The sequence below is a fragment of the Toxotes jaculatrix genome, chromosome 9 (genome assembly GCF_017976425.1).
Source record: "Toxotes jaculatrix isolate fToxJac2 chromosome 9, fToxJac2.pri, whole genome shotgun sequence".
Taxonomy (NCBI): domain Eukaryota; kingdom Metazoa; phylum Chordata; class Actinopteri; family Toxotidae; genus Toxotes; species Toxotes jaculatrix.
This window is the reverse complement of record NC_054402.1, coordinates 21,081,998-21,108,608: the sequence shown is the minus strand read 5'-3', so window position 1 is coordinate 21,108,608 and position 26,611 is coordinate 21,081,998. Positions and strand designations below refer to the sequence as shown.

Here is a 26,611-nt window from a genome sequence, read left to right as displayed (position 1 = left end):
AGCTGTTGTGAGCTCAACCAGGACTCTCAACTCCAGCTCAACTCTTAGCTTTAAGCCAATTTTAATGATAATGCTGTATTTTTATTTTAGCAGGAGCTTTATTTCAGGACTTTTGCTTGTAATGGAGTATTTTTATGTTGTTGTACCAAAACTTTTATAAGTATGGAACTTGAGTACTTTTTCCACCACTTGTCATTGCTCCTGTGTTTGATTACTGTCTCATAAGGGCAATGGTCTTTCAAAGGCCTATTTCAGTCTGTTGCACCAAAGATATGGATATAGAAACATAGGGATAGCAGTGGTAGATACAATTACACAACAAGGGTGGAGAGAAAGGTTAAAAAAAAAAAACAAAGGTTAAAATAGCAACAAAGGAGGAGGAGGTGAGGAACCCTCGCTGACTGAGGTGGAAGCCTCCCCATGTAAGATAATCTGCTAACTTAAGCTCTTTGATCAACTGTTACCTTCTTCTCGACGCTGAAGTGACAAAGCTACAAACTGCAGTTTTCTGCCGAAGCTGAGGAAAAGAAGAAAGCTCAAACACCAGAGCTTAGACACAGAAACCACCCATACACACACACACACACACACCCACACACGATCAAAGTCTAACTCCGATGCATGTACGCACACTTTGATGCACTAACACAAGGTCATGTGCACGTTATCGCACCAGATAAATATGCACGTTTGTGCACTCATGTTCACTCACACAGTCACACACACACATGCTCATCAGGCAGATGTAGGTCTGTGTGTGGGAGTGGTTTGATTTAAAACAGTCAGATAGAAGAGCACATCGTATACAACCCCCCTTCCCCTCTATCGCTTCATTTCTTTCTCACACAAACTCACAGTAGATGCAGATGAAGATAAGTCAACAGTAAGTGTGGGAGTGTTTCCACTAAACACTACACGTCTGGGCTCCGTACAGTATAATTTATTAATCATTAGAAGTCTCATTGAAGAAGGGATCTTATTTGACGTCATGTTTACCACTGTCATTTCCATCAGTGAAGCTGTGCTCAGTCACTGCTGGGAAAAAGAAACTGATACAAACAGAAGGCCAAAACATGACACAACATTTCCATTGTGTCTCACAAAATAAAATACTGTACTGTACATGTCCAAGCATCGTGAAATGTCTCAGAGATATGTCACTCCTACAAATGAGATTTGAATGATGTAGACATATTGATGGCGAATGTGTGCTTGTGGGTGTACAACGGAAATGAGCTGCGGCTTTGAGGCCGCCTCACGAACTGCCTATAGTTATATCTAAAGAAGCTTCTCTGTTACTGTTTCCAGTCATGAGCAAAGAAGAAAACCAGAACGATGTTGACTGTGATGTTTATTTTTTTGTAACACATCTTGTGCCACTTACAGTTAAAATAAGAGTAACACAGCAGATTAGAATGAAAAGGCAAAAAGATGATGAGAAGTTGATGTGCTCAGCAAAATACGTTTGTGCAGGAACAGTTTACATGTCAATATTTGCTGCTGTTTTTACAGTGTAACTTACAATGACATAAACATGTACATATGGGTCGTTTAAGTTTGTGGTGCTGTTGAGCTATGTTGCATTATACAGAGAGGAGTTTTTGTTATTTAGCCTACCCCCACTGTTATAAATGGGGGTGGACATAATGATAGAAACCCTGTAATGTAATACAGTTTAACAGCACCACAAACTGCAGCCTCCAAAATGGCCACACAGTTGAATCAGCACCTCTCTAAAGCAGTTTCAACAAAACCCCAAAGTTATAACATTGCAAGACTGCTGTATTAATCTGCATTAGTTTTAGCTAGGTCTATCTAATAAACAGCTGAGCATACACACAGAAAACATACATATCTCTCTATTCAAAATGACAATAAAGGTTATGATTTGTACAGTACTCTCTTCCAGATTTTTTATTTATTGTAGGGACAGTACGCTCAAAGCATAAAAGATGTTTCTACACTATTAGGTACACCTGAAAAAAAAAGAACATCATTGGCATCATAAAAGTCGAAAGGCAGAACAGTTGTATTGGATTGCATTAGACTGTACAGCTGAACGTGAATAAGTGAAGACTGAGGGTATATTTAAAAGAAAAAAAAATTCTGTCTCAACATCAAAACAACACACTTGAATGGAAATTTGTGACACTCACAGTACTCAAAGATTACATTCAAATCAGTCTACAGCAGTACTTCTCAAACTTTGACAGTCATAGATGATTGCATTTTATGCCAAAAAAAAAAAGAAAAAAGGAGACACATTGATCCTAGAGCTGCCATTTTGTCACTATTCTTGTCTTCAGTGGTCAATCAAAACGTATTGTTTTCAAGCACTCTCAATCGCGGCACTTGTGTTATATTATCCAATCATAATTTCTAAGTTTTCAAATTAGCTGAGTGACACAATCTTTCCGCGGACCTCCTGGTAACTGCTGAAGTACCTCCAGGTTGGGAATTACTCATCTACAGCAATAAAGAGACACAGTGTCGACATCACACTGAATAATTCTCTAAACACGCTCCTTATAGTTTTCAAAGGGATGATTTCTTTAGAAGAAAGTAGTCCTTAAGTGGTTTTTCTGTGTAATTTTTTATGTACTGTGAGCACCACAAACTAAATACCACTCACCACTGTTGTGCTGCGGTGGTGGCAGAATGCCTGGACAATTGAAACCTAAGCTACTATACCTGGCCAGGACATATCAGGAGTAAGTAGTCATTTGTCTTTTTGCCATTTTTACAACTCTTCAAATTCATGAGAGTAAAAGCCAGCATATGCATTGCTACTGGGAGCATGATGTATAATCTTGTGCAGCCTTTAAAGTGGTGACCTGGCGCAGTCAGGTGACTTGACTCTATCCCGTCCTGTTCATCATGGCGTAAATATCCTTGGTGCGAGTGTTCAGTGGCTGCCGAAACACAACATAAACAATACTAGCTTGATCACACAGTCATACAACTACGTATATAATAAGGTTAGATGACAATGCACAATATAACAGTCAACTACAGCCAAACTTGGCTTCTAGGGACGTAAGAAAGCAAGGCAATAGTCGTCCATATTAGCCTTATCAGGAGGCAGATTTTCAATGATGATTTTAAGTGAAAATAAAAGTAGTTTTTGGGAATTTTTTTCTCTTTTTTTTGTGGAGAGTTTGATGAAATGATTTTAGCTTTTATGGGGAGTTAAATGTTGGACTAGTTCTTGGCCTCACGACTCACAAATCACAACTTATTGTTTTTACCCTTAATGTTTAGGGATTACACAAACAAGATAAAACGTGTTAATCAGCACGGTAAAACAGAGTTTCTTTTTTCCTTCTTGTTTTTTTATGTTTGGACAGAGCCAGGCTAGTGGGTTCCCCCTGCTTCCGCTCTGTATGTTAAGCTACGATAATATTTGACGGACAGACTTGAGAGAGGTATCAATCTCCCCTGTTGAACGATTCTTTCATACTCTAAAAAACTGAATTGATTAAAAGTACCTTTTTTCATCTTAGCTCTATAATTTTTGCTTATTTTGCTATAATGGAAACTTTCTCACTTTCTCAGAACTGTTCAGACAGTTCTCTTTGGATGGAGTGTTGAAATCCAATGGTGCGATCTATCTATCTATCTATCTATCTATCTATCTATCTATCTATCTATCTATCTATCTATCTATCTATCTATCTATCTGTGTGTGTGTGTGTGTGAACATGTTCAAAATGAAGTGTATGAATTTGGTGGTCTTGAAAGCAAATAAAAATGATCCACACACTGATATGTGTGCTGACAACTGTAATCATTTGGTTATTTGCAATTTTTTATTTATTTATTTATTTTTACCTTAAACATAATTTAAGATTACTGCTGTGCCCATTTTAAGTCACTCTGGATGAGAGAATCAGTTGGAAAAAACACACTGGAAAATGCAGCAGCATAAATGGAGTGCGTCCTTGTTGCAGAACACCTTTCTTACATACAATACAATACCTACCTCATAGTCAGGAGATGGGACAGGTGGAGCCCGGCCTCCTGAACGAGTAGGTGCTACAAGATGATGACAGAAAATATGTTACTAAGCACTTGTACTCTCAAACTTAGTATTTACTCAAAATGGTGCTTTGTGATTCATTGTGCATGCATAAAGACAAATTATGCCAAATGTTATTATACAAGGATAAACCCCTTGAGATGAATCGTCTCGTTTTCAAGAGGGGGGGCGCTTACTTTGAGAGTAAAAATAAAATCTATGCAATGAGTCCACAGCCATCAGAGTCAGTTTAACACTTTATATAGTTATAAATAGCTTAAGATTTGCAAGGGCTGCAACAGTGAACCTACGATCCCATCAATCAGCTGCGAATAACTCAATGAAAAATCAGCATGTATCTAGAACCTGCATCATACCGTATGTGTTTCGGTCCAAAGTGACATTTTTACCTGTGGAAGAGCGCGTAGGTGCAGCAGGGACTTTCTTCTTGGTATACCTGTAGATCACCATCATCAGAAGTGTGGTAACGACCATGTCCAGAGCGATGGACAGCCCAAACACTAATGTGTCGACCTCAAAACAGTTTTCACATACTAGAGAACAAAGAACAGCAGTTGAACAAGTGTTAGCTCAGTGAAGACCACTGACTCAAATGACACATCATGAGAAAGCCAAACTTTTTTTTACTCACCCTTTCCTTTCACGTAGAAATAATATTTCTCTTCCTTGTCGTTTTCATCCTTGTATTTACAGTAGTATAAGCCTCTGGTCTCAGAGTTATACTCTTCTGTATACGATGTACTGACATTTAGTCTGGAATCCTCATTCTTGAACCAATCCCCATTTTGTGGACAGGTCATAGTAAATGTTGTCCTCCAGAATGTTACATCTATATAAAACACATGAACAGAAATGTTATTTTAGTTTTAGTTTGTCATTTCATCAACATCCTTGTTCCTCATTACTCTTCAGGGTCTGAGATCTGAGGTGGGTTCCCAACACTTAACCCCTCTTATTTACCTCTGATTAATTGTGTTTCTGTGTATTACAAAATGCCAATGTCTTCGATGAACAGACTGAAAATGAGACAAATAACAGGCAAGAGTAAATAAAAAAACTAACAAGAATAAATTGCAACTAGTGATGTCTGTACACTACAGGAAGGATAAAACATATCAAAACAGTTCAGGAGGGTGAATTATACAGAAAAATACACTTTTCAACAAAGCAGCTAGAGCAGTTAAGGCGCATAAATGAGATACAGGAAATTGGAGAAGTTTCTTCGAAAACTCTCTTAAACGTTACATTTTTTTCCAGAATATATGTTGGTCTAAGTCCAGACAAGTATACTGAAATATTATGACTTTAACATATGAAGTAAAACCAAAAAGAAACTGCGGAGCAGTTAGACATTTACCACCTTGAGCCTTCACGGTAGCTACGACCAGGAGGATGATGGTGAGCACAGCCTGAACACCCATGCTGTTCTTTTTCTTGAGACGACCTCTGTTGTTTCTAGATTATTATTCTGTGGATCAGATTTGTGAAAGTCTCTTCTGCAAGATACAAATAACATCCAGCTGCCTGCTCCGTGAGACAGAAAGATTAAAAGTCGTAGAAGTGATGGCTCCCTCTCTGACTCCCTCTCTCTCTCTCTCTCTCTCTCTTTCTTTCTCTTGCTCTAACGCACGCACACACAAACTACACCTCACAGGAAGCATTTTTTTTTCAATATGGATTCACAGTTAAACCTCGAAATGAAGTAAAACTGAATGAGTACCCTGTACAGGACTACTCTTATTGATCACTACTTGATTTTGAATTTGATTGCTAATTGATTCCTGATCAAAAACTCAAAAACAGAAGCTACAGTTGCAATGTAGATTAGATATTAGATTTTTTTTTACAACTGGTAACATATGGGAACTAAGTTACTGTGTGGGTTGTGTTACCTTGTAGCATAGGGTTAGCTTGTTTTTGCCATTTTTTCATAGAGTAAATAAAACACAGGTTACTACACTAATGTAACTCAAAACTATGTACATTCACTACATACACAACTACAGATAGAAATACAACAGTTCTGGTCAGCCCTGTCTTGTCAGTGTCTTCTCTTCAATATGCCTGGGAAAGAATCTTTTTGCAGCCTGATCCATCCCTGGCAGTCTTCTGCAGATATGCCCAGACATCCATCATCCATTCATCGTAACCAAGAGGGACTTCTGATCACAGACTTTCCACCTGAGCGAGGAAAAGAATTCCTCTGTGGCAGTTGAGGAATGGACAGTGAGGTGGAAGAAAAAGTGACACCATGCTTGGACGAGCTGTAAACCACCGCTCTGTGACTGAGTCTTTCACAGAGGTCATCAACAAAGAGAAGAAGGCACTCAATGCTGTACATGCATGTTTATGTGCTTTTATCTTTTAATTAATTTATTTAAAAAATTTTTGTGTAGATATGTTTTCTTAACAGAAAGGTTTGGGTTGCCAGTCAGTGAAAAATCTCTTTTTCTGTTAAGTCATCAATAAAGTTGTTATCTATCTTGCCCTTATACTTATGGCCTTAGTGTGGCCAGAGGTTTGTTGCATGTTGTTCTCCATCTACCCCCCACCCCCCAAACCCCCCACGCCCCCTTCCTATTTCCTGTCCTCTCTCCACCGCCTAAACATAAAGCCATTACAAGGGTCAAGAGTTCCTCACTTTCAAAACTTTGTAGGTTATCTATAATTGTAATTATAAAGAATAAGAAAGGGCTCTTACAGTAATCCACCAAGCCTGCAGCTGTAAATGTTAATAAGTTAACAAATGGATTTTGGTCCAGATGCTCTGTTGCTGCTTTCCGGAAGGTCAGAGGTCAAACAATCCATGGGAGGACTCTTCATGATGAACTGAAGAGCTAATCAAACAAAGCACGTGTCTGTCCGGAGGAAGATAAGTTCCAGCCACAACCTGGCAACCAAGAACTTTTCCTTTACAATGGCTTATATTTGAATTTTGAATTTTGAAATTTGAATTTGAATTATAAAGGATTAGACTGTGTGTTAACCGTCAATTAAGCTGTTAGTTTACTTATGAACCCTACTGTGGTATTAGACACTGACACTGATACTGATACTGACTGACTAATATTTTCTTGCTTCCTTGGCGGTGTTTTTTTTTCAGTTCATCATTTTATGTCACAGCTCATGAACTTATATATTTGCATGTTATAAAGCTTATATTTACTGTAGCAGTACATATTTGAAAACGTCTGACATCTATGAGAGCTACAGTTGAGGATCTAAAAGATTTAATCTTTTTTAGGTTGACTATTGAGCTTTTTATACAACCTCTCTGAAGCTAACACAATCGTAAATGCACTTGTCATACCATAGTATTTTACTAAGTAGGATTTCACCCTTAAGTCTGATGAAACATGGAGACACGTCAGACATAAAAAGCTGAGAACTTTTGATCTTTCTAACTTCAGAATCACCGAGGTAATGCACATCAAAGTGCGGCTCTGCCCCCAAGTGGTTCAAACCAGTAACCAGCCAATTTCACACAGTGAATAAACTGTACAGCCTCCTGCTGCTCTCCCATTACTGTAAAAAACATAAAATAATAATAAATAAATAAATAAATAAATAAATAAATAGACTTACAGACTTACAGACACATTTCACTAATTTGACAGTGAATAGAATTTAATCTGGGACGGTTATTCTCACAGTGAGAGCAGATTAAATGTGTTTAGAACCACGCAGTGGTCCATAATGTGAAGTCGTGGAACATGTCACATGTCATTAAGTTCGCACAGGGAGGCTGTTTTATTGTATCATAGCACATCACATCATCTAACATTAGATCGTAATTAGATCGTGTAAGGTGTCAACATAAACTGTCTGTACAACACTGAATAACCTCTGTGGACATGAGTTTGCGCAACAGCTGTGGCATGACACCACACATGTAAATGAATTTTACGCAGCAGCAGAACAGGTTGGGTGACCATCAGGAATTTTGCAGGCTTTGTGTGTTAACGTGTGAGGGAGATAAGGAGGCAGCAAGGAGAGTGTGTGACTTTGTTACTCCGCCCGAAAATGTGGTGGGAGGGTGCTGAAATTAAATGTAAGAGGGCAGCGGCGAGTCGGGACGCGTCTTTGGAGAGACAAGGCAGAGGAGAATACTCGTCGTAAATCCATGTTTTCATCCCTCTCGAGAGGGGATCCAAAGACTTGTCGGTCGGGTTTCCTGTCTCTGTGAGTCGGCGGGGGAGTCTCAGTGGGTTAGTTGACTCCCGATCGATTGGTCAACGGACAAGCTGCCGTCCATCCAATGTGCGTAAAAGGGCTCTATTTCTTCGCCGTCCTGTCTGGACTCGCAGCTTCAGGTGAGACCCTGGTTTGGTGTGAGCGGGTAATCTGATTTATTTTAGATTTATTAGATTTATTATAATTTTATTTATTTATTTGGCTTTAATGTGGACTGCTGTTCAACACTATTTGTATTGGAATTAAACGCTTAGTGTGATTTAGCCAAGTTTGTGTTCTCAGATTTTATAACTCAGCCAATGACAGACTGTTTTGATTCTTCATATAGAAGCCGATATAGTACAGTAGACTTTTAACAAACACAAACTCAAACAAGCGAATACTATCACAGCAAAAAGTAGAAATGTGCCTACAGTATATCAGTGTTTTTTCACATCCCAAGAGTAATCTTAAGACATAGAAGGTCGACCCTTTAGAGACGCTCCCGACAATAGAGGTTCAAAGTAAAAGAGAAAACCGTGATTGTGTGTCCATTAGCGAAAGCTCCACAGGGACCCCTGACCTCCATCTCTGAGCGGCCCTCGTGCGTCATTGGGAAGTGGAGAACTTGGCACCGGTGGCACCGCCGGGTGGGTCACTGAAGTGGCCACCTTTGACAGCATAATGACTTTACAGCATTTGCCGGCAACGAATCCTGGCCGCATTGTGTTTTGGTTTTATGCAAACTCGCTCCTTTCCTGCCTATTAAAGTGCATCCGTGCTTACGTTTGCAGTGACCGTGAAGTGGCCCGCTGGAGGCAGATAAGTCCACCTGCTTCCCGTATAAGGGAGTCCAGGAAATGTCAGTTGGATCGTAACAACTTGTCAGATACACACAACTATGTAAATAAACACTAACAGATCATTTCCGTTTGTTAGAGCCGCTCTCATCCAAACGCTGCAGCTTAATGGCGCGGCTAATGGAACACGTTTTAATATCATGATTTGGCGTATCGATGGCAATTCATTCAGGTTGTTTAACCTTGAAGTAATCTGTTTCCATCCCAGTTAAGTGGATTACATTGATTGAACATGTCCATCCACTGCCAAAGCACAATGTAGGGATTCACTATAGTAGCAAGCTGCTTATGTTTACAAGGAGCATGTGCTTGCAGATCAGCCAGAGCACAGTCACAGGCTGATACAGACAGAGCAGGGGATGATTAAATATACTGATATAGAGGGATAGATGATCAAATAACGGCATGTGGATGAAGGAGAGCAAGTTGGAACTGATTACAGCTCAGCAGCATCTCAGCTCTTATGTCTGTTACGCTGTAATCACTTCCACTGCCTTTGGCTTTGTTTTGTTGGCAGAACAGTACAGCATGATGAAACAAGCCAGCACGCTCATCATCTCATCTTCATTAGACATGTACGGTACACAACTGCAATTTTACAGCGTGCAAAACAATTTTTATTCGTTTCTCTCGCCTCTCATCTCTGTCCCTGTAGGTAGAGAGATAAGTGACATTAAGACAGCGCACAGCTAACACATTTACCCATCAGCCCTCCACTGTTTTGACATGCACTGCTCTGATCAAAGACAGTTAGTATTCCTTTGCAGACTCGCTGTGAGGAGCCTGTTTTTTAAGGATATATGATACAGACCAAACAGAATAAAATCTCCCTTTCCTCTCACTGCTGCAAACATGATCACAGCAAGTGTTGTGAGTGTGAAAAATCCCTCATTGCACTCAAAGATAAATGCACTACTTTCTATTCTGTAAAGTGTGCTTAAAAAAAAAACGAAGAAGAAGAAGAAAAAAACACCATAAATCGTAATTTGTGTCAGGATGCTTTTGGGAGAAATGTGAAACACCAAAATGGAATTGCTTCTCAGAACAGACGTGATCATGACCAGATTTGGTCTTTTTATATTTGTTCTTGTGATAGATGCTGGATCAGTGACAAGCTCTTGTGTTTTATGACTCTCAGACTCTCATGGAGGTGGAGGCCCAGCGTGATAGAATGAAAACAGAACATCCACCAACTCAAAAAACATGTTTTGCAAGATGTTTCCTGCATAGTTTACACAAGAACTGTTCTTTTTTTCTCTTTAGCTTCCCAGTTAAAATGGCATTTTGCTTTTTAGTTTGGGCCTAGATTGTTTGGTTGTTTAGACCACTCCTACCCTTTGTGCTTTGTTCCCCCTCACCCAAGTTCCCATCAAGTACAGTCAACTCAAAGACACAAAAAGCAACCACTCGTCTTGTACTGTAATAATATTGTTAGCCCCAGGTTTTCTGTGTGTTAGATTCAGGCAATTTAATTTAGCACAAAACACAAGAATTTGAAATGGGAGACTTTTTGTTTCCTGTTTTAGAACGGTAGTCATTGTCGTTTCTTCAACCATGACTACTCCACAATCTTAACCTTGTGTTTATTGTTCTAACCATGATGACAAAGGCCTTCTCATGTTAGGGAAGTACTTGTTTAAACCTAAACCACAATCTTTTCCTGAGCCTAACCAAGTCGTTTTTGTGCCTAAACCAGTCAGCACAGACTTAATTAGCCTCTAACCGGTGAACATAGTGGAGCATAGCAGATAAAATAACCAGATATTTCTCTCAGGAGTTGATAGATTCCAAAAACAACAGAGAGTGAATATCTGGCTTACATTTACCAGGTGGACACAAACACAACTCCGCCACTGCTGGATATGTAAGTAAGCAACAGAGTTTCCCATATCATCTGAGAAGGTGCTGATATGTTGATGATGTGTTGTTTCCACTTCCCCCCAAAAATGGCCAAAAAATATTAATTGTAGATTTATACAGATAACAAATCAAACAAATTTTCAGTTATTCAAATCACCAAAACCAGCTGACTCGTGGTGAGCGTGCTGATGTTTGAACGGTAAGCAGTCAGACTTCTCTTACAAAGTGTTGACTTTTAAAGAAAATACCACAGTAAATAGACATAATCTGCTGAGTCTTCATTGTTCTGTACTGGCATTTTTTAAATTACTGTTGTGAAAGATTACATAGCAGGTTACATTCAAACCCATTCTTTCCTGTGTCTGACCACTTGGATTCAAAATTGCAGCCACGCTGTGACTGGCTAATGAGGAAGGGAAACACACTGAAAACACTAGATTAGCTGTAACAGTTTATACCAGATTACTCTCACAGACAGGAGATTAAAAGTCTTTACTTTTTTCCATCCAGTTTTTTGTGTGTTTCTGTGCTTTACGTTAATTCCTTTTCTTCTAATTCCTTTGTCTTCCTCGAACATTTTCTCTAAAGAGAAACATGAAATGTTCACAAGCTGACGTGTGCCAGCTTGTCCTGCCTTACAGGTTTAGAACACACATGCTCACACATGTGAACAAATGGCTGTTGTTGACTGCGGCATGCCAGGGGCTTACGCTGGTTGTTTAGGGTTCACTTTAACTCTGTCAGGTTTATAGCAGATGAGCAGCTTCTTGTTTCTGTTCACTGGTATGTGACAGTTATCTCTCTTCCACGGCATCTCTAATCTTGCCACATTAATAGGTCAGCATAACAAAGCAGAGCTGTGTCTTTTGACATGTTGTACCCAGGCTGTGTGTTGAGACACCTAGGAGGACGTCTGGCCTTTGTGTTAGGCTGATGGGATTGCCTTGGGGTGTGTAGGGTCGACAATGACGCGTTCATATGCAAGAACACAACCAATCCCCAACACAGAGGGCTTAGGGCGCATCTGTGAAGTGTTGGAGTGTGAAAGCAAGGCACTCCCTGAGTAATGTTTAAATCATAAGATTGTGTTTGGCTCCAAATGTAAACAGAGATTTGAAATACATTTCTCACTGAAAAGAAAGTTTTTGTGTTCGCAAGTTCATCTGAGGTTTGAGTGTCTGTGCACACACACATGGCAAATTTCCATCTGTGTCTGTACAAATGCAAATACTACATATCTGTGAGCATGGGTTTCTGTTTGTGTCACTGGTTCTCAAAAGTATTTAGAGTTACCGTAAACAGGTAAACCTTCCAGTGAAAGCAAAACCTCCACTAGGTTTACGGCACATGGAGTGAATCAACAGTTTCCAAATAACATCAGCAGGGGTTTGTGAGTCATCTGATTTGCAGAGAGCCAAGAGGAATTTCAGCATCAGTTGCCATTTTCTGAATAATTTGGGATTAAATACAGAGAAGCCACGATGATAGAGTTACTCAGACTACAGACTTTTTGCATGTGCTCCTGTATGTCCAGCCAGTGTTGTTTAAAATGTGATCTCTGCAGTATATTGAAAGAGTAGTAGAGGCAGCTACTCATCCGCTTTTGCTCGCTAATTATCTGACACTGGACTCAGCTCATTTGAGTGAATGAGAGCGTAAGCTGAGGAGAGAAGGGGAGGGGTCAGTGGGTGGGACGGGTGAAGGACAGGCGGCAAAGGTTCAGTCACACTTGTACACTTGAATGATTTCCTATGTCACTGGCATACATAGGAGTGCTTTTCTGGATTTGGGGTGGGTTCAAGCTCGCTCTGGAAAAATAGCACAGCAGTCCAGTGTCCAGCCAGTTTTTATTCTTGCTCATCTACAATATATACAGTAGCTACATGGGGGAGGAATACTCCTTTAAACATGCTTTTAGCCCCTTGCTAATTCTGGTCTGCTCCTTACATTCACAGCTTTAAAAACTCATGTCAGAGTCACAGAAAACATACCACAGTTTTCACAGACTGAGTAAAAAGTAAACTGATTTTCATTAGAATAAATTGGTGGAAAGCGAAGCACAGAGGTCTGTACCTCCTCCACAGTGTGGTTTCAGATTTGTGTATATATTGTCATTCGCTGACATATTCATCTGCTCAGGAGCAGAGGTGGAAGTCACAGTGGGACTGGATTCACTCTGACTCATACCACTGCAGGACACTGAACATACGGCCAGTCTAGCCTCATAATAAATATGTGAAACTAAGACTGTCTTTTGAGAGTTGGATAGTCCGTCCAACAGTGGCCTGTGGGCTTGTAGTGAGAAGCATACTCATTGGACCCCCCCTTAGGACTTTGTAATCCTGGGGAGAAGTTGTTGAGTCAGCTGCGAGGTGGGAGTGGAAGAGGTTTGATGGATTAAACTCTTATCCTCTCTCACCCACTACACGTTTCCTCTGGGTACCGCTGCCTGATGAATTACAATTGGCCTGGAGGAAGCAGGTGGAGGGGGAAAGAAGGAGAGGAAGAAAGAGTTCAAAAAAGAGATTGATGCTTGGTCTCTGTTTAGACTGACCTTTAGAGTCTTTTCAGACATACTTTTGTGCTTTTTCTGTAGTTCTTACATCTATAGGGTTGAAAGTAGAATAGAAATATATGTTTTTTTTTCTCTATATATAAACAAAAAGTGAATCCCCATAAATCAAGTTAATAAAGGCTTTTAGATGAGCTGCTCCAAAGCGCCGGTGTCTGGTTCGTTTCTGTGGCTCTGATACATTTTATACACCAGCTTTGTTTGGAGTTAGGAAGGCGTGAGTAAGGAAAGTCAGTGTGGATGAAAGAGTTTGACTTCCTGCCGTGATACCTGCAGGAAGTCAAGCTCCTTCAACAGAACTTCTGATGAAAGTCCTGCCCAGTTGTCTGAGTGCAGTATGTACAGAAACAGAGAGATTAGCACCAAAAATAAAAATAATTCATAAAATAAGCTACACTTTTACAGATAAGGACTGAATATAGTGTTGACGTGAAAGAGAGTCCTTATGTTGTGGTATGTGCTTATGTTTACTTTTATCATTCAGCGTGTGGCAAAAAAAAAAGTATGTGGATGCCTGAATCTTACACCTCTATGTGATAGTTGCACATGTCATTCCAAAACCATGTTCATAAATCTGCTGTTTTAACAGCCTTCACTCCTCTGCGAAGACTTTCCACAAGATTTTAGAACCTAAAACCCTAAAACCCTAAACAGGGTTGCTGTTATGTAGAAGCAGACAAGGGCCTTCTATAAACTTTTGCCACAAAGTTGCAAGCAAAATACTGTATAACACTGTGTACTGCAACATTAAGATTTCCCTTCATTGGAACAAAGGAGCCTGAACCTCAAAAAACAACCCCAGAACAAAAGTGCACAGAAGTGTATGAGCATGTACCTTCCTCCGTATGGTGATTTTGCTTGTTTTGGCACAACTTCATTTTCAAGTGCATAGAGAAAACATACAGCTCAGTATGATACACACAGTGGTGTCCATCTCAGGGATTCCCTCCCATTACACCACTCAACACTCACCCTCTCCCTCAACTCTGTGTCCTCCTCCTCTGCAAACACAGTGTTACCTGAACCTGCTATTCCCAGCCCTTAGTCCAGCCCTGCATGAAAGACAGGCACTGTTAAAAAAAAAAAAAAAAGGGAGAAAACTAACCTGAGCTTGTGAAACCTCTCACAAAGAAGAGAAGAGAGTCTTTGTAATCCGCTGAGCTCTTTGTGTGTTTGATTCTGTCCTAAGTGTTTCCTCCAAAACCGGTGCAACAGAAAATCAGGTTTCCTCTGGTGGTCCCTTTGTTTCTGAGCCATAATGAAGAGAGGAAAGGCACAAGCACACACCGTTTAGGAAATAAAGTAATGAAACCAATTTCCTGATTCAAAGAGTCTGGGCCTGCTGCTTGAGTTCTACTGCAGTGTTTCCACCCCTCTCTTAAAGTCTAAGAAGACTTAATATAATTGGTAACTGTGTGGTATCCCCACAGTATCATGGGATATCATTGTGTACTATCTGTTCATGGATATTATCATACCTTATTTTACTAAAAACAGCTCTGTTCCCTCTGCTTTCCCTTCGCTGTTTAGAATTCTGCATATTTATGAGTAACTGCATCAACAAGCCCTCAAGTTAAAAGGCGACACAAAAACTTTGACAGCAATCTGGATTGTGCAGTGAGGCAGGCATGGTTTGTTCACTCTGTGGACTGTTTTTGAGATATTCAAAGAAAATATTTAGAATACCAGAGAATGTTTGCTGAGCACTTCTAACAAGAGTTCAATATACCAAGCATGCCTCTCTGCAGTGTGAAACACACCCAGGATGGCCTGAAAACGCTAACGTTTTGGAAATGCTACCCTTGGTAACGGTTACCAAGTAGAATAAATAAATCTGAAGAGACAGTTCTGTTTGTTTGTTTGTCTGTTGGCAGAATATCTCAACTTCTTGAGAGATTCTATGAAAATGTGTTGGAAAGTTTCAACATGGTTCAAGAAAGAAGTGAATTTTTTTGGGGTTTTTTTTGCAGAACATATCAGAGGATTGCCGCTCAGCCTTGACCTACACTACACATTCTGAGTGCAGTGTTGAACTAGAAAATAAATATAGCTTCAAAAATATAAACCCCTTCAGCAATTGTCCAATCATAGCTTAGCAATCAGAGCTAGGCACAGCAGGCCTGTCAAGCTTTGGATTTCTCCATATACTGAAGAGGTAGTGTACATGACACTGAATGAAGAGAGATACTCCATACATGAAGAGTTTTAGGGTCTGCCTTTTTTTTAATCTTTCCAAAACAAAACACAAAAGAGCTAAAGTGAATGGAATGAATTAAACACTGAATTGTGTGCTGCTATAGTTTCAGCCATGGAAGAATAAGAATGACTTCTTCCAGTTATTTGCACTGACACGGCACATTCATAGCTACATATCTGGCAATGTGAGACTAAAGACACTGTAAAGCATGTATGGGGGGTGGGGGGCTTATGCACTTGTCTACAGTCTTTGACATCAGGTGAAATATTAAATGGGCAGGTCAAGCACTTCTTGATATTTTCTCAACCCCCTTGGAACGCTTTTATACAATCTTGGGAAGACTGCCAAGCCAAGCAAACCTAATCACACTCGAGTGGGCTTGGTTTGATTATTTTAGAGCAGATGAAAGTATTTGCCCCCTTTGGCTTCAGACAGGCAAGTGGACCAATAGAGTTTGTACCCAGTGGTGTTGACAGGTGGAATAAAGTGCACTAAAGGTTCAGTAGGTTCATTTTATAATGACATATTGGACATATTGACAGATATTGTGGACTAACGCCAACACTAGTACATCTAATGGAGTGTGTGTGTTTGTATGTATGTATGTATGGGCTTGTGCCAATAGTGATCCCCCTGAGACAAGCCAAGTCCAATAAGCACATACGCACATACAAAAGCCTTGTTTTACTCTGTTCACGGGGAATAGTGGGGTCTCAGTTTTTAGACCCCATAAATATAATAAAACAACCCTCCCACCCACCACCCCCTCAACACACACACACACACACACACACATACACACACACACACACACACACACACACGCATAACAATGGAAGATAATAGTTTATGACCTCTTTCACCTATTCCTGATGCTATAAATGTTCATGAATACAAAAACATCTGGAGTTCACATTGACAAAAACATGCCCAGAAGTGTGTGTTAGATAAGATGCCGACCTGAGGTGAAATCCCATGTGGGAAAGTCTTACATTGTTGCTATATGAGTTTCAAGTTCAGGTCATCGAGGAAGCAAAGTGTCAACACAAGATGGAGTAGAGGCAAAATCTGAATACATACAGAGACTAGGGTTTTATTGATGCTTCATATCATCTGAAAGTTGATTTCTTTCTTCTTGGCCTGACTCAGCAGTTCCTTCGTGCCAGCCTAAGAGTCCTGACCAAAGAAACAATAAGTATTTAAAAGCCTTTGCACCATTTGAGTTAATATCCCCTACTCATATTACTAGTGATTACATGAAAGATATAAGCTTGCAAGAAAATTGAAAACTCATACTCATTGTTTTTGTAGTTTTGGAATTAAATCTCTAATAGCTTTGTCATACATTGTTCTACAAATATTTGTAAGAAAACTACAGCATGTTGGACAATGTCTGCAATTTCTGAAACATAATTAGGATAAATTCATACATTTGTCCGCAGTCTGGCCCTGCCTTCCACTCTAGGGTACATAACTCCATCTTAATAAGCCGTGAAAGCTCTCTATCTCCGTCTCTGGAAGCTGGGTGTGGTCAGCACTGGCAGGATGTCCTGACATAAACAAGTCGGCGACTTAGACTGGACAGAGAGACAGGTTGGAGTGCGAGAATGGACAGACAACCAAGCAAAAACCAAATCTGTATTATCTTATCTCCTCCTTACAGCCTGCACCTATATAGATATAATACATTTTCCATCATTTTGTTATCCAGTTATCCAGCTCCATCCGCACACTTCATACTCACTCATCTGTTCAATCATGATGCTCTTGTTTATCACTTAAGCTCACTCTCTCTTTTCTGCTTATTTATCTCTTTCTCCAAATGAACATAAATCTACGTGCTTAATGTCTTCAATCATGAAATATCACGCATCCTCCTTCACCAATTAGTGCCTGCTAATGACTGATTAAATAGTGATCATGTATTTTTAGCTGCAGGGACAAATTATTGTAGTAGTTGAGGCACTGTACATAGCCCTAACTGTTCTGTCATTCCACTAATATCCATTCTGCCTTCAAAGAGGCCCAATTAACCTTAATTCTTAATCAGCTCAGCTTGTGTCAGAAGACGGCGTAGTTGAAAGCGTTTTTTTGTTGTTGAAAGGAGATTAGCAACGCTTATTTAAATTAATGTACTGTAAATAGAATGGTTAATTTGAAATGAGGTGTTTTGGCCTGGAGGACCTGCTTTCTCTTCTGATTTATGAAGCATGATGAATCATGTCAGCATGAGATTTGAAACTATTTTGTAGAGAAGAATAGACATTCCATTATATTACTAAGCCAATCGTGTGCAGTGTACTCTGTGAAATAAGGATGTAGAAATACAGGGGTTTACTTTAATGTGTTAGCATGTTAACATTTGCTAATTAGCAGTAATTAGGAAACAAAGATAAACTCAAGCGAGGCTATCATTACTTTTGGGCAGATTAAAATGTTGACCTGATGATGGTGCTAGATGAAAAGTTAAGGGATTCACACATTTAATTATCTTGAGGACAACATGGACATTTGCAGAATTTCACCTCAATCCATCCAATAGTTGATGACATATTTCAGTCTGGACCAAAGTGATGGACGGACCAACACTGCCATGTAACCCATACCGCTACCATGGCTACAAACAGAAAACCAAGTAAATGTTGAAATGAGGCACTAACTTGTTAACTGGACTGGTAATCATTTTTATGAGACACACAGTTAAATACACAGTCGTTTCTGCTCCCACTCCTCTGTTCCCTCTCTTCCCCTTTTGTCAACCATCACATGGAATATTGAATATGAGACCTTTACTTGGTGGCCTGGACTCTTCTGCTGAGATCTGACACACACAGTCTGCTTAATGAATTTCCTGAACACATGCAGTTTAATCCACTTACTTCAGTTTTTCTATACACTGCCAGGCCCAATGAGGAAGAGGGAGAAAGCTGGGAGAGGGGCTTTGTTCCCTTTTAAGTCCATCCATCAGAGCAAATCATTATACTGAAACAAGGTTTGACTCTTATTTTTCTTTATGCAAGCAAAAATCTCTGCCAGGAGGGCAAGATTTGTTGCTCTGTTTCCACTGCAAACCAAACAGTTCCAACATCTTTCTTGACTTAAGCAGCAATTTATTGATACAAGCTGAAGTACCTGTTTTATTTCTAAGGCACTGAAGCAGAATAATCCCAATATAAGCACTGTGGTGTCACTGTCCTGGCACAGTTTTTTTTTTTCTCAAGAAAGATACAGTTTTGATTCTGAAACAAGACCTGATAATTTGCACAGATGGACATTTCTTGCAGTGCGTACTCTGCCTGTATCACTTACTCTTTCACACTCCTCCCAGGTTTCATTGGGCTCATTTAAAACACATTAGACTATTAGAATGCTGTCAGGGCCCGGCGATGAGAGAGGGGCCTGTCCGTTTAATGCTGTGTGGGGGCTGTCTGGTCGCCTCGCTCTCTCATCCCAGCCCACAGGAAACTCTTTCCAGCCTGATAAGGAACAGAACACGATGCCGGAGGAGCCAAGACATTTTCCCAGTTAGCTCCTGCCTTAATGGTCGCTGTGATTATAATGTAGTGGAAACGATATGGCTCAATTTGCCTTCTTTCCTAGACTTATGTCTCTGCCTGAAGCTTTATGTTGCCATTTAACACTGTGCAAACTCACCTTAGTTTACTTATCCCACATTTTAAATTGCCAAATAGAGCTTGATCCACCTTTTTAGGCCTGACAATCTTTATGATACGATTCATATCCATCATAGTGAGCACTAAAAAACCATTGCATGTATTGTGCAACCCTCATCCATTTTATAACCCCGATGCTACCTGACTGCATCAATAAAAACTGAAGCCTGGAATGACACATAACTTACACGCAGGTGACTGAGTCAGTGTCTCTGATCATCAGAGCTCTCATCAAGTGTTTGGCTTCTTCTGCAGGATCCTCTTGCTAATGAAGCTGGGACAGGTCTTGGCTTCCCTGAGCACAGTGTGGCTGCTAGCTCTGCAGACGGACGGTCTGCTGTGTGCCAGGACATTGACTTTAATAAGGCCAGACATGGCTCCTGATATTGTTTGGGTATATGGAGTTCTCCCTATAAATAGCCCAGGTGATGTGGACTCGACAGCCTGCACATAGACTTTCACAAAGACTCAGACTCACATGCATTCTCACGGGTTGGGTTTAGAAAACGGTAGGATCTGCCTTGATCAACAAGAGCCTACAGTTATGGAGAGAGGCCAGCTGCCTCTACTTTACAGTGACAGCACACACACTGACAGCACACGTGTGTTTCTGTGTGTGCCCGCACTAACTCCATTCTGCTGAGCTCCATCCATCAGTATGTTGAAGAACCAAATAGTTGCCAATATCTCTCTCTGCTCTTCCAGTCCATTCATTTTCCATTTAATAGGTGTACCATGCATTGTAAAGATTGATATAGTCCATATCCATATAATATACAGCAGACTCTCAATTTCAGCCCCGTCTCAGCTGCAGTCGTGTAGCTAAAGTGGCTATTATTCATAAAGTGTCACAGATTTGGCCCACTGATCTGACATCAGGATGTAATCAAGCAGATGTTTGAAGGGAGTTCATTTACTGATTGCAGATCTAAGCTCGCAGTTCCAGCTTTTGGACCAACCTGTAGGATTTCACTGTGTAGTAAACTATATATATCTAATGCAATTATGGCAAAAACTTAGAGTTAGTGATTTTGCTTGCAGCCGCTCTGCGTAGGCAGAAGCAGGGTCACTGGGTTTACTGCATGCACTCACATATTTTTGTATATGTGTTTGTGTTTCTCTCAGAAAGCATTCATGTATGTATGTATTGATTTTGATCACTATGCTGCGCACTCTGCTTTGGAAATAAACGACTCTGCTGCTGTGCCATATGTTTGTTTTGGGCAGGCGTGCTGCAGGTCAGCGGGATACGTATATATACATCTGGGGATATGGAGGCAGTCAACGGGACAGATGTTCGTCTCAAGTGCACATTCCAGAGCTCCTCTCCTATTAACGCAAACGCCGTCATCATCTCCTGGAGCTTTAGACCCCTCATACCAGGCCGAGAGGAGTCGGTGAGTTTGTGTGTGTCTGTGTGTTTGAGAGAGAGAGAGTATAATCAAACCTCAAACCTCCCTCATTGTGTCAGGGAGCATCCACCCCCTCAGCCAACTGAGATAGGAGTTGGTGAGTCATCAGGCTCCCCACGGAGCATCCAAGACAGCCTGTGTTTGTGTGTCTCTGTGTGTGTGCATATTGAGAACAGAGAGAAAAATATGCAGCAGGTCGGGGGTTTATGTCTTGACTTTCTTTTTCTCTGAAAATAAAGTACCATCCTTCCCCAGCATGTCTAGTCTCAGACTTTATCTCTCTGACAATACAAACAATCAATCTCACCGATGCTCCAACCAAATCTGCTCTTCAAATTCCACCTGTAGGTGTTCTACTACCAGCAGAAACCCTATCCTCCTGTAGAAGGCATTTTCAGGAAGCGTGTCGCTTGGGCTGGTGACATCATGGGCCGCGACGCCTCCATCATAATTCGACAGGTCAAGTTCACCTACAACGGCACTTACATCTGCCAGGTCAAGAATCCGCCTGATGTCCACGGCACGGTTGGAGAGATTCGACTCCGTGTCGTCACCACAGGTCAGCTGATTCATGTCCAGACAAAATATACATTCACATAAATCATGAATATTGTCTCGTTTCACCAGTGTCTCCGAAAACATCCACATTTCATCACTTGCTTTTAAACCAAATAAAAGGGGGACAGCACAAGTAACTAAAGCAAAAGAAAATATAGTTAAATGTAAGAGAAACTGCTCAACTAGATTCAAATGAAGTAAATTATTATTTGAACAATGAGACTAATTTTGTAAGATGTGATGAATTTTAGATTTTTTACTATTGTCACATTTCATTTTAGATTGCAAATGTTCCAGACATATTGAATTTTAAAAAATCAGTAAGAATTAAAAGGTAATTTCCCATTACTATTATAGTCTCTGAACAGTAGTTGAAAGAAGAGATTGCTGCACTAGGCTGCAATTATAACCAACGCTGTGACTTCCGATTATCATGTTAATGATCAAAGTATCTTTGATGAGCTGAATTATTTAATTAGATATTTAGCTTCTTACATTTTCTACTAAACACAATATATAATAAACCAAATGCACAAACTGAAATTTTGTCCTGAAGGTGGTGCCAGATGAAAAATCAGATGATCATCAAAGTCGCTGCGATTAATTATGTTATATTTTAATGGCTGAATAAAATTTAATGGCAACCTTTGGTTTTGACTTTTGAGTCAAAACCACAAATGTGAACATCATGGTGGTGCTAATGGAAAAGTCAGGGCAGCACCAAAGTCATTGGGATTCATCCTTTGAGGACCACAAATGTGTGTATTAAATTTCACCGCAATCGATCCATCAATTGTCGAGATAGTTCAGTCTGGACCAAAGTGACCGACCAACTCCCATTGCCAACCTAAGAATGGCTAAAAAATTTAATTTCTTTTGTGTGAGCAGCTGCTCGTCTACAGATGCACTATAAAATATCTCTGAACAGTGTTGGCACTTTTGCTTTTTCCAGTAATCACACTCAGTCTGTGTGCTTGTCTTTCCTTCTCACCTGTGCAGCCTCTTTCTCCGAACTCCTCCTTCTGGCTTTGGCCATCGGGGGCGGGATCGCTGCTGTGGTCATCCTCCTCATCATCATCGTATCCTGCAGGAGGTGCAAGAAGAGGAGACAGAGACAGCTGGAAGGGAACGAGGAGGCTCCCCGCAAAGAGAGAAAAGACCCCACTGCGTGGTAAGACCAAGAGAAAGACAGAGGAAGAGGAGGGTAGAGAGAGGAGCAGGAGAAGCCACACACTTTCTCTCTCTCTCTCATTCTCTCTGTCTGACTCTGGGGATCGGGGCATGTGGTGCTCCCTTTTGGGGTCTGGGGCTCTTTTCCTACTGGACACTTCACTTCCTCCCTCCTCTCCAACTGCAGTCCCAAACCCTGGACCAGTTGATGGGCAGCTGTCATTAAGCACAAAAAAACATAAAATGAGATTGTGCCTTTGTGTAAAAAAAAGCTGTAGATGCAGAACTTCAGCCAGACTGCTGTGTATCTTTTACCATATCACCATGTGCCTTTTACTTCTTGGGAAAACCAACAGTTTTATCAGCTCATCTTTTCTTATTCAGCTAAATGGGCTTCCAAACACATTTCCTGTTTAGAGTTTATGTTTTGATAATGTAGAGGTAGAACAATGGTGTATTCCTGCTGTTTACTTCCCTACTAATACATTTTGACCCCTGACATACAAATTCAGTACAAGCCACATGTTTGATTTGTTATCACATCAAACAATAGAAGCCGCAGAACAATGAATGAGCAGTTTCATAGCTTCTATTGAAATTGAATTTTAATTACCAGATGATGGGAAACATTATGAAACCCCATACGCAGCTTTTATCTACTCTCATTTCAGTGGTTGTGTTAACTTTAGTTGGTCTGAACCTGCAGGAGGATATGCTGGTGTACATTTCTATTTTGTTTCACTGCTGAAGTTGTATGGTGGTGTTTTTCTGCGATTCTGTGGTGACTGATTTTTGTGACTGCTGCAGAAATAATCAAGATGCTGTCAAATAACTGAAACCCATGAGCACTTGTTCGAAACAGACATTTCGTACTTTTATTTAAAAAAAAAAATCACTAGCACTTAATGCAATATCAATTAAAAATTTCACTGACAAAGTTGCAATGTTGTTCACATCTGATGACCTATTGTCTGTTTTTAACAATGAGCTATTTTGTCAGTTTTTCTGGGCATGCGGGACTTCTTTGCCTCTCTCTTGGGTTTTCAGATCTCTCTGTAATAGGTGCCCTAACTGTGTTGCGATAAAGTTCAAAAGCCAAGCCTCTCAAGGAAAAGCTGACTACTTTACCGTCATCTTGGTTGATCGTATTTATTCAGACTTCAAACCGAATCTTTCACAGAAAAACTTGGAAGGAAATAATTTTACCCAGATCAGATGCAGATGGGTAAACAGATATTTTAGATCAACCTTCACTCTCAACTTGCGACGACTTAACCCTGTGTGATTCTAACCCTCTGTCCCTGCTGCTGTGTTTGTGTTGCTGCCTGTTTGTCTTTGTCCTCTCCCCATTGTGTGTGACTTATGCACATGCATGTACATAAATAATTCATGAATATGAATGCATATCCATGTGTGTGCATGTGTATGTGTTATTTTGGTCTTACCTCCCCCTGGTGCATGTTTCCCTGTCCCCACTGTGTGTGTGTGTGTGTGTGTGTGTGTGTGTGTCCCAGCCACCCATCGAGGGCCGTCCATCTTTACGTATCACAGACGTCCATAGAGATTGACAGTTCAGATGGCATGATCTCAGAGGCCAGCACCAAAGACCCGAGCTCGTCAGAGGAGGAGGGCCCGAGCTCAGATGACGACGGAGGCGATGACTCCGACTGAGGAGGTGGAGATAGACACAGAGACAGCATCACTGATGTGAAGGCAGCCAGGAAGCTTGCTGGAGGGATGCCCAGATGGCAGCCATGGATTAAATTCCACATTTCCGCTGAGTGGAGGTTAGATGAAGAGAGCTCTGCTACTTCTGCTGCTGCTATGTCGGAAACAAACGCATTGTTCCTGAATAAGAGGAAAACGGAAAGAAAGTTTCTGAATAAGACCAAAGAAATTGGCTTTTGATAATGATCAAGGCTATGAAACAGAGAGTGCGTCCAGAAATCTCATGAGTGAAGAAATGCTGGGTGAAACCTGCAGGGCTTGTGTAGTGAGAGGCATCGTAATCCTCAAGCTGGCGTGGCTGCTGTCATGAAGGGAAAAGAAGTCAATTCATGTTCAATAACTGTCTCTTCTTCTTGACATGGATCTTGTTCAGTGTCAGAAGTCACTAAAATCAGTTGCAGCAAGCAGATGATTTCATTGAAGGTGTTGGCATATTGGTTGTTAGAGTGAGGACAGTGTTAGCTTCCGTGATGAGCCATACACAGACCTTTATATTTAGTTGGGTGTTTATAACTTCTTCTCATTGACTTAATGGACCATATCAGACTGAATGTGTAGGATCGTCTTACATGCTTTAGTTTTACAGCTCACATCATCATAATACCTGCCAGTCTCTGAGCACTTGTTAAAAGCAGTTTTATCCTCCACATGTAGGCTGAGGGGCTTACAATAAGTCACCTCAGATTACTTGGATAAAAAAGCATAAATGTGATGTTGCTTTCAGTGAGTCTGAAGGCCAAATACTTGATCAGTGGGCGAGCAGCCGCATGCACGCAAATGTCCTGTGCTGCGTGTGGGAGCGCACAGTCAGATCTGAAAACCCTTTGATGGCAAAATGTCCTTGAGAGCCTGTTGTCTCTTCATGCGTCTGTGAATGCATCACATCTACTAACAAATGATTGTAATAACAGTCTTCCTTCCTTTTGCGACAGAATTTTGTACTTTTACTGAGATGTAATACTATGTTCATAGTAATTCTTTTTTTTAGATGATGCCAGAAGTATTTTGTTCTGTTGTTTTAAAATGTCACTGTGTTTGTTTGTAATAGAGCTTTTATTAAAAAAAAAAATAGAAAAAGAAGATTTTCTAATAAAAGTGCCTTTAAATCTTTTACCACATTGTGTCAAATAAATTTCACCACACAGAGTCAATCTGAACTAATTGGCTGACACTAATTGGCTTTTGATACAAACTATCAGACACAACTTGGCCTGATTTGACAGAACTCATCTATTATGTAAGAGAGGAGTCTTGTTATCGGGCATTTATTATGCATCATTATTTTTAATGCACCTCCAGTTGTGTGCTGATGGTGTGTTTACCTGTAAGCTTTACTGCAGTGAAGTTGTTGTTTAATTTGTTGCAGGTTCGATATTTATCCTATTAGCTATGCTTGCCTTTGTGACTTCAGTCTGGGTTTGCTTGTTTGCTGGATGAGATTGTTCATGACCACGAATATGTTACTCTATATCTTTGTGTGTGCGTGCGTGTGTGTTTGTGGGCCTATTTGTGTGCATGTGTGCATTGATCAAAGTCTGTCCCTCTGGGTGCAGCTTTAGTTACTGACTGACAGACTTAGAGTGTGTGTATGTGTGTGTGTGTGTGTGTGTGTGTGTGTGTGTGTGTGTGTGTGTGTGTGTGTGTGTGTGTGTGTGTGAGTGTGTAGTTGGGGTCAGAGCGTGGATGACTAACACTAAAAAGAGGGACAGGGTGGGCAAGAGGCACAGCCCGTTTATCCAAAGCTAAATAATTACATTAGTGGTGGCACTAGTGTTGAACTGATAAAACGAAAGTGTGGTCTCTAGATGTTTCACTGAAGCTTAGAATCAGCTGTGTGTGTGGAAATCAACATGTTCAGGGCTTATTTTATAAACGATTACTAAAGTTTGCTTTGCTGAGAAACAGCATGACAGTCACATGTGGTAATGATGTAATGCTACAAAAAACATTTCTAGCATATCCTGGTTCATTTGGTCTCAGAGCAGCTATCCAAAACATTTAAACATCGAGTTTTGCGCCGACGCTCAATGAAGAAAAAACACATATTCTGTTTTCTCTGTTCTCATCCCTGAGCGAGGAATACAACTGTTTTCTTGATTGGGAGTACATTGTCATCACTGCTATCACTCTATCCACCCACAAAAAAAAAAAAAAAATTGTTACCAAAAGGCATTTTGGGAAAAAAAGGAAATAAATTGGCACACCAGGCAGAGATTAACTGTTGCTCTCACCCTTACCTCCCCATGATGAGGTTTTTGACACATTACCAAATAAAAAAAAAGAAAGAAGTTGAGCTTTAAACATAACTGATTGAATCCAGACTGATTTTTGTGTAAACCTAAGTGTTTTACTTCTAATTCCTCAGGAT

The 26,611-nt window shown here is 40.4% G+C and overlaps 2 protein-coding genes across 4 annotated transcripts; one reads left to right on the top strand and one right to left on the bottom strand.

The window, feature by feature from the left end:
• Positions 1 to 1,333: 1,333 nt before the first annotated feature.
• LOC121187774 (T-cell surface glycoprotein CD3 epsilon chain-like) lies at positions 1,334 to 5,643 on the bottom strand. Of its 3 annotated transcripts, XM_041047190.1 has the most exons (6): positions 5,400 to 5,643; positions 5,000 to 5,055; positions 4,671 to 4,868; positions 4,429 to 4,572; positions 3,983 to 4,035; positions 1,334 to 2,912 (listed from the first exon to the last, which is right to left on the bottom strand). In XM_041047190.1, the coding sequence occupies exons 3-6, from the start codon at positions 4,837 to 4,839 to the stop codon at positions 2,859 to 2,861; spliced, it is 420 nt and encodes a 139-aa protein (XP_040903124.1). In that variant the 5' UTR covers positions 4,840 to 4,868; positions 5,000 to 5,055; positions 5,400 to 5,643; the 3' UTR covers positions 1,334 to 2,858. The 3 variants fall into 3 exon arrangements, with proteins under 3 accessions (XP_040903124.1, XP_040903122.1, XP_040903123.1); XM_041047188.1 differs by lacking the exon at positions 5,000 to 5,055 and having other exon boundaries at positions 5,397 to 5,643; XM_041047189.1 differs by lacking the exon at positions 5,000 to 5,055.
• A 2,425-nt stretch (positions 5,644 to 8,068) lies between these two features.
• On the top strand, positions 8,069 to 26,461 carry LOC121187444 (myelin protein zero-like protein 2). Its single transcript, XM_041046697.1, has 5 exons — positions 8,069 to 8,352; positions 20,603 to 20,772; positions 21,136 to 21,346; positions 22,345 to 22,516; positions 24,030 to 26,461. Exons 1-5 carry the CDS (start codon positions 8,298 to 8,300, stop codon positions 24,184 to 24,186), a joined length of 765 nt encoding a protein of 254 aa, XP_040902631.1. The 5' UTR covers positions 8,069 to 8,297; the 3' UTR covers positions 24,187 to 26,461.
• The last annotated feature ends 150 nt before the right edge of the window (positions 26,462 to 26,611 follow it).